The sequence below is a fragment of the Humulus lupulus genome, chromosome 9, assembly GCF_963169125.1.
Source record: "Humulus lupulus chromosome 9, drHumLupu1.1, whole genome shotgun sequence".
Lineage (NCBI taxonomy): Eukaryota > Viridiplantae > Streptophyta > Magnoliopsida > Rosales > Cannabaceae > Humulus > Humulus lupulus.
This window is the reverse complement of record NC_084801.1, coordinates 181,814,540-181,833,105: the sequence shown is the minus strand read 5'-3', so window position 1 is coordinate 181,833,105 and position 18,566 is coordinate 181,814,540. Positions and strand designations below refer to the sequence as shown.

Here is an 18,566-nt window from a genome sequence, read left to right as displayed (position 1 = left end):
TAAACCCTTCTAATTGTGATGTTAACACTATAATACTATATTGGAATGGATTTAATATTAGAAGAGAAGAAAGATTTTTCAATAATTATTAGGTTGTGTGTGATGATGATTCGAGTGAAAAACAAGACCAAACCAAAAACCAAGGCTAAAAAGCCAAGTCAACGGTCTAAAAAGGCCACTCAAATGGTAAAGACTCCATTTTTTCCTTCTCTTTTCATTACTTTTTGGTAGCTTCTTCCTTCTAATCCCGAAACTAGAGAGAAAAAAGGGTACCCAAAAAGTGACACCAAAGATCTCTCTGAAACCAAAATCTCAGACCTCAAATCATTTCTCTATTGCCTCGCACTAGCTGAAGCTAAAAGGATCTGAGTTTCAGATTTGGAGTGATAAATAACAAAGTGTTATCATTTTTGTCTCTCTTGTCTTGTCCTTTTTTTTGTTCCCTTGGAAGAGAAGAAGAAGAAGAAAACACAGACCCTTGTTTTCTTTTCCACAGATTTACTTGGGTTCTTGTTCAAGGTCTCTGCTTTATCTGAATTTTGCTGGTTTTTGGGTCTTTTTGGGTGTACCCCATACAGTTTTCTCTTGAGGTTTGGAAAGTATTGTCTGTTTTGATGGGGGCTTGTTGGAGCAACCGAATTAAGGCTGAAAGCCCATTTCATACAGGTAACCACCGGTCTTCTTTGTAGTTATCATCAAAATTTCTGCTTTCCTTATTGTCTTCCACTTATTTGATGAGATGGGTTGTTATTGTTCAACCATTTGGTTCATCACATATCTTTTAATCTTTAGAAGAATATGATTTTGGTCTGTGGTGATGAGATCGATGCATGCATATTTCATTTGATTTAGCCTTGAATGAAATTTGGGCAAAGACTTCTCCTATTTCCTAATCTGAACCATAACTTGTTCCTTGGTATATAGAAAACTATGTCTTGAAGTGAAATTGAGGTGTTATGCTACATTTCATGGTAAATCTGTTTTATCCAGTGCTTGTGCTTGTCTTAACAACTCAAAGCAATACAAATCCACAAGGTTCAGCTTTGTAGAAAAAGAGTGAAATGTGTATGGCTGGTTCATTATTGTCTATATCTGGAGACTAGATTTGGTACCATGCTGGTTAATAGTTACTTAGGTTTTCGTGAATTTTTGTCTTCATATCTATCTTGACTTTACAAGTGAATGGTGAGTGTTTGTTTGATGTGTCTCATCTGGGGTTATCTTGAAGGATATAATTCCAAGAGTACGAGCTCCAGTGGCAAATCCTCATCATTTTCCATGCCAATGACCCCTAGGAGTGAAGATGATATCTTAAGGTCCCCAAATGTTAAGAGTTTCACCTTTGCTGAACTCAAAACTGCTACTAGAAATTTCCGACCGGATAGTGTATTGGGTGAGGGTGGTTTTGGTTCTGTTTTCAAAGGTTGGGTGGATGAGCACACGCTGCAAGCCACCAAGCCTGGAACCGGAATAGTAATTGCTGTGAAGAGGCTCAACCAAGAAGGGTTTCAGGGTCACAGGGAATGGCTGGTCAGCATAATTTCTTATCTTTTTGATGTCATTATGATTTTGGCTTAGTAACTTTATTGCTAGTCTGTCTACCATAACACATTTTTATGAGGAGAAACATGTTTATATAATAAGCATTACACCATTGAATCTACAGGCAGAGATCAATTATCTGGGGCAGCTACACCATCTTAATCTTGTGAAGTTAATTGGTTACTGCTTCGAGGACGATCACCGACTCCTGGTGTATGAGTTCATGCCTAAGGGAAGCATGGAGAACCATCTTTTCAGGAGTGAGTTCCTCCACTCTTCCTGTGATTTCATTTTGAATTATTTCCTTTACTCTTAGAGAAATGAAATGCTTAGTAGCCATTCCATTCGTTGTCTTTCAACTGATTGCATTCATTCTTACATTGTTCCAACAGAGGGTTCTCACATTCAGCCTCTTTCATGGAAGCTGCGGATGAAAATTGCCCTCGGTGCTGCTAGAGGGCTTGCCTTTCTCCATGGCGCTGAAACAAAAGTCATCTATCGTGACTTTAAAACTTCTAACATTTTGTTGGATTCGGTATGTGACTTTTTTTCTCAGCATGCGCAATTTCATGTCATGGTCAAGTTTGAGGATTTCACACGGTAATCTTATATGCCTTTCCACTGCCTTGTCTGTTTCAGAACTACAACGCCAAGCTGTCTGATTTTGGGTTGGCCCGGGATGGGCCAACAGGTGACAAGAGCCATGTATCTACTAGAGTCATGGGAACTTATGGCTATGCTGCACCAGAATATTTAGCCACAGGTATATATTTTGTTTTGTTTCTTTCTTGCATCTTTGACCTGTAAGGACCACTTTGGCTTTCATGGTCAAATCTTTAATCCCAAACTCCAATATTTAAGGCTTCTTTTAGTTTTATATCCGACTAACTTGTCTACTTAAATCAGTTAAAAATCTTTTCTTTCAAAGTGTTTTTATCCAATTAACTTGTCTGTTTAAATCACTTTCAAAGTGTTTTTGCATTTAACAATAATAAAACTTGTATCAATCTTTAGAAAGGAGGCGATTTATCATGTTTAATCTTCTTCTCATATCACTTGCATCTTTTGTTGGATAGGTCATCTCACTTCCAAGAGCGACGTATATAGTTTTGGAGTGGTTCTTTTAGAAATAATCTCTGGACGACGTGCCATAGACAAGAACCGACCAACAGGACAACACAACCTTGTCGAGTGGGCAAAACCATACCTGACCAACAAACGAAGAGTTCTTCACGTCATGGATTCTCGTCTCGAAGGCCAGTACACCCTTAGCTTGGCCCAAAAGGCAGCCAACCTCGCACTTCAATGTCTCGCAATAGAACCCAAGTATCGGCCAAACATGGATGAGGTGGTAACAATATTGGAGCAGTTCCAGGATTCGAAAGACAATCCTAAAGAGCAGAACCCAAACAGCGAAGCTCAAAAATCGAGCAGAAGCAGCTTGACAGATGGTTCTAGAGTGAGAGTCAATACTTCTTATCCCAGGCCTTCTGCTTCTCTACTTTACAGTTAGGAGAATTTTGTTTTGTGTAGTCTTCATGACCTCTTGAAGAGAGTTTTAGAGAGTTCAAAACATGTTCATAGCGAAGGTTGTTTACGAGATGTATAGTTTTTGTTTGAATGGATGTATATGTATATGTATGTAAGTCTGCCTTAGCAAAATGTTTATCTGTTAAGATCATGCAAAATCCTGATCATGGTTTTAAAGATTGTTTAACTACGTTTCCAATCAGGTTTGTATGAGGTTGTCACCAAGTTGTTTTCAGTAATTGAAATCCAGTTTCTGGTTTGGTTTGGTTTGTTTTGGTTAATCTTCCTACCAAACTGGTGTTACTTTTATCTTTTTCTTTCACCAAGTGAATTAAGCATTATAGATATATCTCTATAGTATCTAATGGTATGAAACGGTACGCATGAGAGTTGTCTCTTGACTATCAAAACATGCACCTGTCTCTTTCGAGTACTTAGCAATAATTTACGAGTCCTTCCAAACTAACTCCAAAGGAAGTTGTAAACATTGACTTTGTAAATTTTGGATCAGCATAAAAAATAATTAATGTTATATGTTGCTCAATATTTATAATTGTGTTTTAATGTAAAAGATGTAAATTAACACAAAAAAAACTAATAATTCATTTAATATTTATTAAGAATATATAAAAATTAATTATTTTATTATTTAAATTATGTATTTCAAAAAATTCATCATTTAAAAAAATAATATATGGATATTCATTAATTGTCAATTATTTAATTATAATAATTAGTGATAATACAGTAAGTAAAAAATTAGTATTTATTGATTTGTCAAATTTTGCTTATGTTGTATTTTGTGCTAAATTTAACACAACTTTTAGCATGTGTCAAATCTGATACTTTTCGAAACACCATTAAATGCCCTAATGTTTTGGTGAATAAAAATATTTTGCGAGCAGTCAAATTAGACTATTACTCAAACTCAAAATCAACTTAAATAATAAAACATCACAATTATATAAATATAGTACAGCCAATTAAGCTTACGTCTATTTAGAGAGTAAAATATTGATTGATTACACTCACATTTATGCAATTTCTCTTTTATATGTATTTTGAAAGTCGTTACAAATGTGTCATTAATGACCTCTGATGAAGGTGGTTACATAAGTATTTATTTGGCAGTTACATTATTTATGAGCAACGGTGTATGCACCAAAAAAATAAGTATAATTGACTTGTCTTGATACCTAATCATATTTATTTAAGATCTAATCTACTATATTAATATGACATGTCATGTTATTGTGTATAATATTTTGTTGCATATTTAGTGTGTACATATCAATACTACATTTATAGGGTATTTTTTCTTAGAATTTTTTCTTTTGAAACGTCTTTGTTATGAACATTCACATATTTATGTTTGAATGCTCATTCTTCAAATCCTCATTTCCATTACCTACTCACTTTGAATAATGTGTTATATTATTTCATATAATATAATATTAGATTAAATATTGTGACTAAATATGATTTGTCACACCTTGTAACATATAATTGAGAGTTACAAAATTGGACACATGTGTTTGCTCAAATGTGACACATTTTGGAGTTACAAAATTAGTTACAAATTTGTAATTCCTAAATATTACCCAATAATGTGTAGATTGTGTGTTACACATTTGAGTTTGGATTTCATAAAACCATTATGAAATATGGTTGTTGGAGACATGTTTTTAACTCTCATTAGCTGTATGGATGTTACAAAATCATGTGGGAAATGGTTTGTGACGTTTCAGAAAAACTAAAAAAATTTGTGCTAAAAATGGCCTGTGACCGCAGCCACTGTTTATCCTTGGCCGCAGCCACTGATACTCCTGGCTGCAGCTAGTGAGGCTGGCAGCCAATACTACTTTTCAGTTTTTTTCCAATTTGAACGGTTCTAACATCCTAAGTAACTCTCAAATCTCAATTTTAATTCCATAAACATCCAATTAAACATTGGTAACAGTCATGGGGTTGGTGGAATTTGAAATTCAAATGGTATCTCAAACTCTATAAATAGGAGTCTAATACTCACTTGTAAGACATACTATTTTCTATCCACAAAGCACTTGGCTGGAAAATACACTATAGAGACTTGATAATTCCTGAGAGCTATTTCCTTAAGAGATCTCTTAGTGCTTAGAGAATATGAGGAATAAGCTTTTGGACAAAAGTTTTGTACATTGTTCAAGTTAGTGATCATTACTACTCTACACTGTTGTGTGAGAGTTTGTGTTCTTATTATTGTTATTTTCATTCTTTTGTTCTTCTTGTTTTTATTTACTTGTATTATTATTATTTTGAGTTTGTGATATTCTTCTTCTACATCTTTTTATTTACTTGTATTTTGAGCAATAGAATTGTAACACTTATTTATCTATCATCTTGTCTTTTTGTATTATTTTTGCTTATAGTTGTATTTTGATTTCTCTATTCCCATTAAACATAATATATTCTCTAACAGAATGATCACATGTTATCATTGTACATATCATTACTCTACAACTGCAATTAGAGGGTATTTTTTCCTAGAAAATTTTCTTTTGAAATGTCTTTATTATGAGCATCCCCATATTTATGTTTGAATGCTCATACATGTCTTCAAATATTTATTACTCACTTTGAATAATCATATGTTATCGCCCAATAAAATCTTGATATAGGATAGTTACTTTTAGTACTCACCTATTATAAGCATTTTATTCATCTTGAACTTACTACCACCTTGAATTGGAATGTTCATAGGTGGTGCATGGGGGAGTGGTGGCTCAAATTGCTTACCACTTTAGGGCATTGTAGGACTAACATTTTTTTTTTTTTGGGTTCTTTGGTTGTGAAGGGAACTTGTGAATTTTGAGCTTCTAGCCTACTTAGAGATGTAGTCATTTTCCCCATTTGATTCTTTGAATTATTAAGATTTTTAGCCATATTACCTTAGTTTTGTGAGGCCAGAAAAGGTTGTTGAGCGTTTGGTTGAAAATTGAACCCTGGTGGTTGTTTAGTCATACGATGAGAAGCAGTTTGTTGTAGGTTTCCATATCGCGATTGATGAGAAGCAATCTTGGAGCCTTGGGGTCGTGAACTGCTTTACCATGAAAATTTCCTTACTAATTACAATCATATAACGGCAAGGGTTAATCCACAATGAGTGATTTAACTAATTTATTATTGGAAAGATAAAACTCATATTGCTAGAATTAAAAAGATAAGTGTTTTAAGATTATTAAACCACTTAAAGAAAAATTAAATAAAAATAATAAACAAAACAAACTTAGGATACTCTAAAAATAAAAAATATAATATCATTCTCAATTTTCTTACAAATTACCAATTGTACACTTGGTTGACTAAAATCCGAGAGATTATTAATAGGCAATCAAAGATTGATTTAGTCTATTCTTGTCTTTTAGGAATAAAATCAGGTCTTTTTTTTATTATTATGTTTTTATTTGTATTTATTTTCTGGTTTAATGATGATTTGTTTCCTAATTTGTTGGATACTTTTTTATTATAATATCTCTATATATTCTAGGGTTTTTTAATGTATTTTTAGTGAATTATTATAATAAGAAACTAATAGTGATTTTAAATTCGGTTGTTTCGATATTAATTTTTTATTGAATGTTGTAGATGGTGGTTCTTGTTGCTCTATTTCGGGTGTTGCGAATGAGATAGCCTATGCACTCACTACTTCTGTAACTAGTTCTTTAGGTGAACGTATATAGATTAATTCTTATCCTCACATGTTATGTTTATCTATAATAATTGGTTTTGTTTGGTAATGAACATTTATTTTTCTAAAAAAAAAATTAAAAGTGTTTTTAGGATTTTCATCGATGGTTTCTTTTTCACAATAATAACAATATGTAAGCATGGTTGATTACACTAATTTTTTTATCATAATCAATAATCACAATTAGGAATTATTAAAAATTATAAATACAGATTAATGTTATATCATGTCAGCAATTGTCCAAATAAAACAAAATAATAACCAAGATAATCATAATAGAAGAACATGAATAATTTGATTTAAAGTAAATTAGGAATAATAATAATCATAACCACATGCAAATAATCGTGTCTAGTGTTTTAAAATCATCATTAATCTAAAGAGATCTACTCCATCATAGCTAAAACAATGAATAACACAGATAAAATCAACATTCAAAATTAAGATAATTGTTTAATTTCAATCAAGAAAAATAACTCTTCAAGTTTGTTCTTCTCCTTTTTATTTTTGTCTTCTCTAGAAATTAGAAACGTTGTATTTATAGGGTATATATCCAGCTGAGATGAGGGAATTTGAACTTGTTGAACAATAGGCCTTAGAACTCATGAGGTTCTTCGATTTTTGTTTTGAGATTATACATGTTATAATGAGAGATATTATAATGCACTACATAACATCATGTTATGACGAGACCCGATTTTCTACATTAGAATTCTTCAAGTCGAACACAACCCACAAATAGAGATACTTCAGCATGATTCTGAAAGGAAGAAGTATCGAACAACTCGCAAGGAGGGAGACCAGCAACACAATCACAGAAAAGGACATCAACCGCCACTGCACAATGTATAATAAGTATATAATATACATTTTAAGTGCTTCGAGTTGAATCACAATCTTGGTTGTGATGACCAAATCGCCCACCACCCCACCAAGGGTGATGGGCTGGTGTTTAAGTTAATTTTGAGCTTAAGTGCTCACCGTTTTATTTGAATGCCTCTTCACAATATTCTTTTGGTTGACTAGAATCTTGGTCAAATACATAATAATTGTTATAATATATTTTTCTTTACCTTTATTATTATTATTATTATTTCTTTTTCTTTACTAAATTGTCGTGGCCGTTGATTTTTTTCGTGGTTTTATCCAAAATTGTCATTTACACATACATTGTTGTTTTTTTGTCTGAATTTTTTTTAATGTTGTTTTATCAAGTACTATTTATTACTCATCATGTTTACTACTACTACTACTACACTAAGAAATCAAAAAACATCTTCAGAAGAAAAAAAAGACATAAAGAGTAATCAGAGAACAAAAGAAAAGTGAGAAAAAAAAAGCTGCTTCTGTCTTCTGATGATGCTGTCATTGCTGTGTATATTCTAACAAATTTAGCAATAAAAGTAATAAAATAGTCTGCCATCTCATCTAGTAGACAATTCAAAACTCTCCATTGTAACATGAGCTTCTTTCTTATTGAAAAATAAATAAATAAATAGGGATACTTGTGGTGAAATTAAACAAATTATTATGTTTATAGCACTTAAGTATCTAAGTTATTTTTTTAGCAGCAAAAGTACTTTACGTTCATGATTTGGTGCAGTTTAGTAAAACCGTTAATTATTACCGTTAAGTTCGATTGTAACACGTAGGCGAAATTGCCAAATTAAATAGATATTTGCAGTGAAAGTACCAAATTTAAGATATATTTGTGGCGAAAGTACCCAATTTAAGAGATATTTGGGACAAAAATACTCAAGTTATAAGTAAATTTCACGTCATGGTGACGGACTTAGCGGTTAAACATGACTTAGCAGTTAAACAAACAAATGTACTAAACTGCACCAAAATATGGACGGAATGTACTTTCACCGCCAAAAAAATAATTCAGTTACTTAAGTGCTACAAACACAATAATTTAAGTATTTTCGCCGCAAATATCCCAAAAATCTACAAAAATACACTAAAAGTTAAAAAAAATATGAAAAATACGGTGCATTACAAAAATACGGAATTTTTGGATAAAAACATGAAATGGCAAAAGCGTAAATACGGAGTGGAAAAATCATAAATAAAAGCTGTAAAATACAATTTTCTGTGATCAACGTTTACAAACTAGTAAATATATGTTACAAACTTGTAAATATCTGTTACATGTTTGTAAATAATATTTACAAAATCAGTTATAGAATTGTAGATTTTTTTTTTGTTTTTTTAGATAAAACTTACAAACAAATTCGTAACTAAATATTTTATTTTTGCAACAATAGTTTACAAATCTAGTTTTACAACTAAGAAATATATTTTTGTAACTAATATTTACGAAAATATTTTATAGTTAAGAAATCATAAACAAAATATACATAAAAATATTATACTTTTCCATATTGTTATAATAGTATACCAAAAAATTACATGAACCATCATATTTATGCTTTATAACTTAAAAATATAAATTTAAGATATTCATTATTTATAAAACACTTTATTGAATATAGTGGTAAAATACAATATTTTTTTTAAACAAGTTTTACATTTTTATAACAACAATTTACAAAACTAATTTCACAACTAAAAAATTTATTTTTGTAACTCACATTTACATAAATATTTATAAATTTATTTAACATGATTATTACAAAGATTTACAAAACTAATTTTTTAATTTTAAATATATTTTTGTAACAAAACTTGAAACTTGGATTAGATTATGATTTTTGTTTAACATTGAGTGTTGAGACTTGACTAGTTTTGATTTAAAAAATATATATAATATTTTTATAAAGAATAATAATATTGTGATTATCTTTAACTATATATTGTAACATATAATTATTAATATTAATTTTAATTAACAGCATATTGTAATTTATATAAATATTTATTTATTGTTTTGAGTAATTGTATAAATATTAATAAATATATTTATTTTAAATAAAAATAAATTAATCTACTTTATTTTATTGAAGGTAGTAACTATAATTATTATTACTTTTATTACTATATTATTTGATATGTCTAAATTCTTATTAAAAATTAAGACAAAAATGAAACAAAGGGTAAATATATATATGAATGGGGAAAGCCGTAGTTTTGTAATTTATTAAAGATACCGTATAAAACGATTTTTTTTTTATATTATGGTGGGAGATGTAATTATCCCATAATTATAGTGGTCAAATTTGAATGAATTTTCAATAATAAGACTGATTACAAATTCAAATTTCAAATTAATACCATCTTCACCCCCATTATCTTAATGGTAACTCATTACCATGCTCAAACAAACAAACAAAAAAGTGATAAAGTTTTGGTAAAAAGTAAAACCATTTGTGAATGTGTGTAAAATGACTTGGAATAAAGAACAAATCTTCACAACAATGAGAGATTTTTTTCCCCCAAAGAAAATTCAATCCAATTCAATTCAAAAAATCAAAGCAAAAGCAGGGTTAAATTGCAACTCTACTTTTGAACACCGAAAGTAGTAATTGGATAAGGGCATAAATACCATTCTTCCCTTTTCTTCTTTTTTCTTTCTTTTATTTTTTACTAAGTTGAGTGGTGGAAGAAGTTTTCATCTACTCCCTTCCTTTGGCTTCGAATTTTATCAAGATAGACTCTACCACCCTATCCTTTGCTAGTTGCCTCAACAAAACAAAACCAAACCAAACTAAATCAATGGATCAATTTGCACTGAAATTTTGGTGCACCAACCACCAATAACCAATCACAAATCACCAATATTACTATTCCTATATTCTAATCTACATCCATCTATTCTATACATGAAATGAAATGGCTAACAATAAAGAAAGATACCTCCACAAATTGATTGATTTGCATTCCTTTGCTGCCACAAGACAATAACAATATTTGTTTTTTGTAAGTGGGAATGCAACACCCAACAAGGCCCTAAAGTATTAAGGGTCTATAATTTTAGGGTACTTTGGTAAAATTGTCTATTTTTTAAAGTTATTTTGCACTTTGATCTAATTTTAATATTTTTTTTGCAAAATGATCTCTCATAATTTAGACAGCTAGTCGAAAATTTAGACAAATGGTCGAAAAATTCAAACAGTCAGTCGAAAAATTTAGACAACTGGTCAAATTTTAGATAGATGACATTTTGCAAAGAATTATCAAAAGTAAGCCAGAGTGCAAAATCAATTAAAAAAATAGGTTATTTTCACAAATTCTTTATAATTTTTATATATAATTTTTTTTTTAAATTGGAGATAATTTTATCTGGGAATCACCTATATATAAATATATAAGTTTCCACGTGCAAATACATATCAATTGAACATTGTTTAGTATGAAATTCATATGTTTGAAATTGATTATAAGGTTTATACTTTTTCTACCATGTGTTTTGTTCTATTGTTTGTTTGGATTCTGTCTTTTGATAAATTATTTTTTAGACCATGTGTTTTGTAAAATAATTAAAATAAAACCCTCAACTCGATTTTGGTCAAAGTTATCCAAATTAAAATTACAAATAATTCACTATACTAACATTTCTGAACAAAAATATAATACTTCTATCTAACAATTTTGTTATTATATTCAATTTTTTCTTTATCAAAATTGAGTTTAAGAGTTTATTTGAATCATTTTACAAAACACATGGTTCAAAAACGAATTTTTCAAAACATATGATCCGAACAAATAATGTGACAAAATATAGAGTGCAAAAAAATATAACCTCTTGATTATAATGCTAAGTTAGTATGGTTTCGGAATGTTTCAAGACCAAAATAAATTATAACAGAAAAAAAATTATTACATTTCTAAATTTTGGAGTTCCTTTTAGCTAGATTGGGCCTGTGTTAAGTACTACAATTATGCTATCAAATACTTTTAATTATAGAAATACGATCATGGCCGAAATGTCAATATTGGTAGATTGTATCCAAGACAAATAATGCCAATAAAAACCATGTATTAATTGTTATTCATGGAAAGAAATTTACTCATTTTTTTTCAAATTCACGTATTAACTTTACGACCCAACAAAACACAAGTTTACATGATAATTCTGTGACCAATAGAGAGACCAACAATGATGATAAGAAGTGTTATTAAACCTAATTGTTTGTAACTAATGACAAAGTCACAAACATGAGAAGAATGGTCAAGAAATGATCATGTTATATAGCTGGTGTGGAACCAAAGTTGACATTATTAGTGTTACATACAATGAGCCAAAAAAGCACAAATGAAGAGGAATAGGGGAAAAATATGAGTCGTAGGCTCCCAAAAATAGAGTTGAAATGAACAAAGAAAAGGAAATAATAAATAGACAAGTCAGTGCCAGTGGAGCATCACATGCTTCTCTGCTCATCTACCGACAAAAAGAGGGTCTACATCAATTCTTTTGGGTTTTTTTTTTTTTAAAAAAAAAAATAATGATAATCTTAAATTGAAGATTGGTTTGGTAAAATAAAACCCTACAATTTCTCAAATTTTGTACTGGTTTAGTCTAAAACTTTATAACTCTCCTTATTTAATTATGAGAAACCCATATGTATAACCATTACCTACGAAATGACAGATATAAGTGTTCACTTGTAACCATTAGTGTAGCCAAAATATTTAATGAAGGCTTCTTCTCCTATGTAACTTGGATTTTGACTTGTTGGCGTGAGTGTTACTATTTGGCACCATCGGGTGCCAACAGCACATGAAGTGATACTCTATGATTGATTAATAATACCCTATATACTTATTAAATTAACCTGATATTGGATTGCACCAATAACGGTAGTGTTGAGCACCAGTGATACCCTTTAACAATTCTCTGAAGGCTTGGCATCACATTTAAAAACACACCCAAAAAAATGGCAAGAGAACATTTTCAAAATCTCTGGCCAATTTTTTGTAACTTCCCTCCCTTCCCAATTTTTTTTTCAAAAAGATCCCTTCCTCCTACTTATGTACCACTTTTCTTAACAAACTTAGAAGCATTTTCTTTAGTTTCCTCATAACCCTTTTATTCCTTTGCTAATAATTTTGAAAAATTGTTTGGGATATAATGCCTCTTAGTCTTGAATGAGCCACTTTTGAACACAATCCAACATTTCAACTTGCTAACAATTTTAAGCGTTGTTAAATTTTTTAGAGATCACAAATAAAGTTTTGGCTCTACTTACTATGCAATGTACAAAAATGTTACGTTTTTTTTTCCCACAAACACATTGTTAGAGTAGGGTTTGACATCTTTATTTTATATGGTGAATACTATAGATACTATAGATTAAATTTAAAGTCCTCATTTAAAGTGAAATAAAAAAATTAACAATAATAATAACACCATAGCATTAGACTTTATAATTCATATAGTAATGGGAGTACATTTCATATAATAATAATAATAATATAATATGAAAAGAAAAGCTGCGGGCTACATTGCCTTTTGCCTCTATTGCAGCCACTTCAGCCTCTAAACTTCAATGGCTAGTTTGGTAATTTCACTACCCATTTTCCCACTTTCAAACCCAAAAAAACTCATAACACACCCTTCACTAACAAAAAACACCAAAAAAAAAAAAAAAAAGTGAAAAGACTTTCCTACCCCTGTATCATTCTTCACCCAACTTTTCCCATAACCCTAACCCCATATCTATTACTTTTTTTTTTATACTCCCAAACAAACACTTCAAATTTTCCCGAGAAAATAGCAGAAAATCTGAAGGCGGGAAACTAACCCAAAAAAAAAAAACCAAAACAGTTTAAATTGAAAACAACACAGTAAAGGGAAAAGGAAAAAAATACGAGGGGTATTAATTAAAAAAATAAAAAGGAAGAGGGTATTTTTGGTATCAGACACGGAAATTCTTTCCGGTGAAAGTTTGACCAAATTGCCAGTTGGCCGGGGCAATGTTCCAGGAAGTGGAGCTCCGCCTATCACTGGCCCGAACCCGAAATGAAAGGGCCTGGCCCACTAAGACCGAATTGGACTGCCAATTCTGGCCCCAGTTTCGGCTCATGGGCATCCACTGGGTTTTGGCCCCTTTTATGCTCACCTGCACGATATCCCCTGCACCCGCGACGTTGGTTACCAAAACCAAGTTAAAGTAACGGAAACCGTTAATTGTGAACCTTATTCCACCGGCCTTTCTACACGGAATCCTGTAATGAATACATAAAATAATATTATTATTTGCAAAAATAAATTATTTAATTGCAAAGCAGTCCCTAAATTGATTTTATCTAAAAAGGCAGGGAGTGGGACCCGACTCGCACGCGTAGGAGACCGTAAAAAAAACTGAACTGGTTTTTTCCAAGACAACTCGTGCTGATTTCCCGGAAAAATATTTACATGACGATTCTATCCTTTGGTTTCATTTTACGAAAATACCCCAGGGAACATGACAAAACCACGAAACGAACCATGACGGCCTCTTTCTTCGAGGCTAAATTGTGGGCTGAGAAATGAATTTACCTAAATGCCCTCGTCTACCTGGGTGACGCTAGGAGGGTATTTGGGTCATTGTAAGGTGAAAACACTGAAAAGAAGAAAGAGGTTATTTCGTTGGTTTTATCAGGGCGAAAATGACGTATAAGCCCCTGGTTTATTCGTAACTGATAAACTGAACATTACAGCTTGCTGATAAGATTCTGTCGTCGTTCCCTTGTTTGTTTCCCGAGAAAATCCAGTATTCCATGGCCGCAAGTTTTCCAGGCACACACACGTACGTACGAATATGACTTTACTAAAAATAAACCAACAGTGAAGTGTAGTGATGTGACGACCCATCATTATCTCAGAGCAGAGTAAATAAAAAGTAACCGAGAAACTCACCGGCGGTAACTGACGGGAACGATTCCGGCACGGTACTCGGCGATTTTAAGGAACATTGGCATAGCGAGGTCGAAATGAGGGCGAGGGGGGTTGCACCAACCGCCATTGTCACTGGGTTGAGCGAAGTTAGGAGGGCAGAAGTTGGTGGCGGTGACGAAGATGGAAGGGCTTCCAGGGTGACACCATCTCGGGTCGTCGGCGCACTTGAGCTCGAAACAAGCTCCGCAGCTTAAGCCATTGTTGAACAGAGCCGTGCTCAGAGCCGCCGTGTTCACTCCGTAGCCTTGGCTGTAGAGGTTTCCATAACCACAAGCACCACCTGAACAAAACCCAGAAAAACAAAATTATTAGCAAAAAACGAAGTGGGCTTCGAAGAGAGTCGAGTTACATTCATGGGTTTGGAGAGATCTGAGTAAACAACGTACCCATTGTTCCAGAAGCGTCGCTGCCGCCATAAAAGGTAGCGTGGGCGTCTTGCCAGGAGCCGCCGGCGTAAGGGCCTGGGATTTTCGCATTGGCCACCGTGAGAAGCAATGTGAGTACTGTTGTGATGGAAATGACAGTAGCGGACGCCATTGTTAACACAGAGAGAGAAAAAGAGAGAGAGAGAGAGAGAGGTGTAGTGATCACTGTTTAGGGTTGATGAGGACGAATGGGAAAAGCGGGAAGGTGGTGAAGGGGTACTTATGGAGGAGGAAGAGGTGGGGAAGTCCTCTTTCTCTCTCTCTAAATTTATTACCCTCCAATTAAAGTTTTCACTTTCTCTCTCTTGCATTTATTTTTGTTTAATTAACTATAGTAAAATCACAAAAAACTTATATTTATTACTTCTTCAATATCCTTTTTGCAAAATTATTATTATTATTATTATTATTATTTTGCTATAAGTTTTTCTTGGCTAAAAAGAAGAAAAATAATATATAATGCTTTAAAAAAAATGTATTTATAATACAAATAATTTTAAGTAATTTATAAATATCTCCCAAGAGATGTAGAAAATTTAAGAAAAATTGATTAGAAAAAATTAAGTAAAAGTATATATATTTTACGTAAGGAATTTCTCTGGTAGTAAGTGCATTACTTTCATCTAAATTACGTATTATAATTTAAATTATTTCTTATGAAGATGTACATTGTAGAAATAGCAAGTATTTCGCTAGTTTTTTTAAAATATATCAAATAATTTATGGTGCTAAAATCAGAGTTTAAATATTCTATTTCACGTACATATAAAAAAAAAAAAAAACAGGTGCGAGTGTAACTGAATGTTTGAAACACGTTTTCGATGACATAAATTATTTAGAATTTTTTTTAAATTGGTGAGTTATTTGCTATTACTACAATGTACACCGTCATATAAAAAAAATTATAATTTCTCTCATTCTAAAAATAGAGACAACTCTACTAGTAGAAACAAAAGTAACACCCTTATGAGAATCTCCAATTGTACTTATAATCAATTATTAGAAGGAATATATAAAATTATATGTAGCAAAATTAGGTTAAACTTTACTTTATTATCATGAAAATATTATAATTTAACAAAAATGTATTGATGAATATTTTAATTTTAACAAGAAGGTATATTGTAAGCTTAAAAATTTTGATAACAATTTTTTTTAAAATATATTATTTTAAAAATTGGAAAAAATTTATTTTATTTAAATTAAATAATGGATATATATTTTGTTACAATATTCAAATACTATTATGTGAAAACAAGTTATTTAATACAAAATTTGAAGAAGAAAAAAACTATAACAAAGTTTATTCTTATTTACAACTTATCTAAATTAAAATTTTGTATGATTACTGTAAATATCTAAATAAATTATCAATATGCAATGGGTTTTTTTAATTTATTAGACAATATGTATTGAACTATATACCTTAGTGTTGAATATCATACATGACATGTTGAATTTTGATTTGGTGTGAGCAAGTAACACAAATATATGCTTCTTTTTTTGAAGCATAATAATCATCTAATATTTCATTTTCATTGGATGACCCAATGATATTCAAGATTTCATTCCAAAATGTCTCTCCAAATTTAATTATTCCAATTGTATTAAGATGAAGAAGATGCCCTTTCATTTTCTATCAAATTAAATGTTTATTTATTCTCTCATAATTCTAGCAAAAGTTCATCCCCACATTACAACAAATTGGTAACACTTGTTGTGTTGTGTCTTTCCAAATGTCAAATTGTATGAAGACAAAAAAAAAAAAAAAGACTAAAATTTTGTGAGAATCTATCATTACATAATATTTAGACAAATGTTACTTAGAATTATTCCCCAAGTTTTGAGTAGTAATATCTTATATTCAATTTACAACTTTTACTCTTTTCAATTCATTGCATAACTTATAAATTATAATTGTTTTAATGGCTTCAATATTTTTATTTGATTTGAAATAGTGATAAATTATGAAACCCATTATTGGAAAATTAATAAAATAAGAAAAAAAATATTAAAGCTTCATTAAAACTCAAAATAACATCTATTTTTTTAATATTATGGTAAAATTTGAATAGGACACTAGTTAAGTATAGCGTGACAAATAGTTTGGTCCGATTTGGGCGCAAAATTGAGAAATTTTATGGCTCGAATCTTTAGCATCACCATTATTTTCACTAAAGTAAAGTTGGAATGAACAACAAGCATTTTTCAATTGAATAATGATATGTGCACTCAAAATCTGCACACAAACATTACACACAGTGACGTGACAGTGCTTTTTAAAATAGTGGGTCCCAGTTTTAATAAATATGATTGACTTAGCTAGTTTGTCACGTCACTGTATGTAATGTTTATGTGTATATTTTGGGTGCACATATCATTATTTTTTTGATTTTATTCTAAACTCTTACACATAGGAAGAAGAAAGAATATATAGGTTTTTTTAGGTCAATAACAATAGTAATAAACTCAAGATACTTACCAAAAGATTTGAAGGAAAAATAAAATGCAAAAATGCCACTTTGCTTGAATTAAAAGCTGAGCCAAAATCCAATAACATTGGCTGTGATTTACTAAAAAACTTTGACTTTTCTTTATGGGTATTGGGTACTTTCTTTATACCAAGAAGCATTAACTATGTACGGTGGTAGGGCAAGATTCATTTGATTTCACATCCAAAAATAAAATATTAAAATAAATAAAAAATACTATTTTTGAAGTTAAAACTGAAAAAGAAGATAAAATACTTTTACAAAAAAGAAAAAGAAAGTGTAGAGTCTTGTGTGTGCTGATATAGAGGGAAAAAAAGGAATCCAAAGCCCTAAAATGATTTAAAATTTATTTAATGACTACCCTACTACTACACTAATTTTATTTACTCATAACTTTTTATTTAATCACTATCAAAATTCCAACTTAAAAAAAATGGAAAATTAGAGTTCATGAATTTAACCCTGTGTTTGGTAGAGGAAAAAAAAAAAGAAAAATTTGGAGAGAAAAATGAAGATAATGAAAATACCAATTTACCCTTGTTTTTAATTCAAAAAATTTATACAATATTATTCCATTGTAATTTTACTTTTATTTTTCTCCTTCCTACTAAACATCATAAGAGAAAGACATTTGATTTTCTCTTTCTTAATTTTTTTATATTATTATTAATTTTTTAATGTTTTAGTTTATGAAAAAAAACAGCCAAAAGAAAAAGGTATTTTAAAATTAGAAGTTTAAAACAAGGACTATTCTGTTGTTTGTGCGATATTGGAAGGAAAACAAATTATATTGTTATTTTTTTATTTTTTTATATTGTTAAAGTTAGAAGTTAGGACAAAATTATAGATAAAAAGCAAAAGATGGAGAAGAAAAATGAGTAATATTGTAAAAATATTTAAAAAGTGTGGAAAATAACAAAAGAAAACTTAGCGCGTAAAAGAGTGGGCCCCATCGTAGCAGTAGGGCTCGATAGTCGAGTCCAGTCAAGCCTCACGCCGTCTGGCCC

The 18,566-nt window shown here is 30.7% G+C and overlaps 2 protein-coding genes across 2 annotated transcripts; one reads left to right on the top strand and one right to left on the bottom strand.

Moving 5' to 3' along the window:
- The first annotated feature begins 213 nt into the window (after positions 1–213).
- LOC133801431 (receptor-like cytoplasmic kinase 176) lies at positions 214–3,341 on the top strand. Its single transcript, XM_062239637.1, has 6 exons — positions 214–666; positions 1,229–1,530; positions 1,667–1,802; positions 1,935–2,077; positions 2,182–2,305; positions 2,619–3,341. Exons 1-6 carry the CDS (start codon positions 615–617, stop codon positions 3,053–3,055), a joined length of 1,194 nt encoding a protein of 397 aa, XP_062095621.1. The 5' UTR covers positions 214–614; the 3' UTR covers positions 3,056–3,341.
- Positions 3,342–13,100: 9,759 nt separating this feature from the next.
- LOC133801430 (expansin-A6) lies at positions 13,101–15,270 on the bottom strand. The gene is made up of 3 exons (XM_062239636.1): positions 15,029–15,270; positions 14,604–14,922; positions 13,101–13,930 (listed from the first exon to the last, which is right to left on the bottom strand). Exons 1-3 carry the CDS (start codon positions 15,177–15,179, stop codon positions 13,621–13,623), a joined length of 780 nt encoding a protein of 259 aa, XP_062095620.1. The 5' UTR covers positions 15,180–15,270; the 3' UTR covers positions 13,101–13,620.
- Between the last annotated feature and the right edge of the window lie 3,296 nt (positions 15,271–18,566).

What these genes read in the sequence shown, in the direction of transcription:
- LOC133801431 (XM_062239637.1), top strand. Translation starts at nt 615, where the DNA reads ATGGGGGCTTGTTGGAGCAACCGAATTAAGGCTGAAAGCCCATTTCAT. An exon ending in AGGGTCACAGGGAATGGCTG is followed by an intron (nt 1,531 to 1,666) that starts GTCAGCATAATT and finishes TTGAATCTACAG; the next exon opens with GCAGAGATCAATTATCTGGG. An exon ending in GGAGAACCATCTTTTCAGGA is followed by an intron (nt 1,803 to 1,934) that starts GTGAGTTCCTCC and finishes TTGTTCCAACAG; the next exon opens with AGGGTTCTCACATTCAGCCT.
- LOC133801430 (XM_062239636.1), bottom strand. Translation starts at nt 15,179, where the DNA reads ATGGCGTCCGCTACTGTCATTTCCATCACAACAGTACTCACATTGCTT. An exon ending in CGACGCTTCTGGAACAATGG is followed by an intron (nt 14,923 to 15,028) that starts GTACGTTGTTTA and finishes GGTTTTGTTCAG; the next exon opens with GTGGTGCTTGTGGTTATGGA. An exon ending in GTTCCCGTCAGTTACCGCCG is followed by an intron (nt 13,931 to 14,603) that starts GTGAGTTTCTCG and finishes TATTCATTACAG; the next exon opens with GATTCCGTGTAGAAAGGCCG.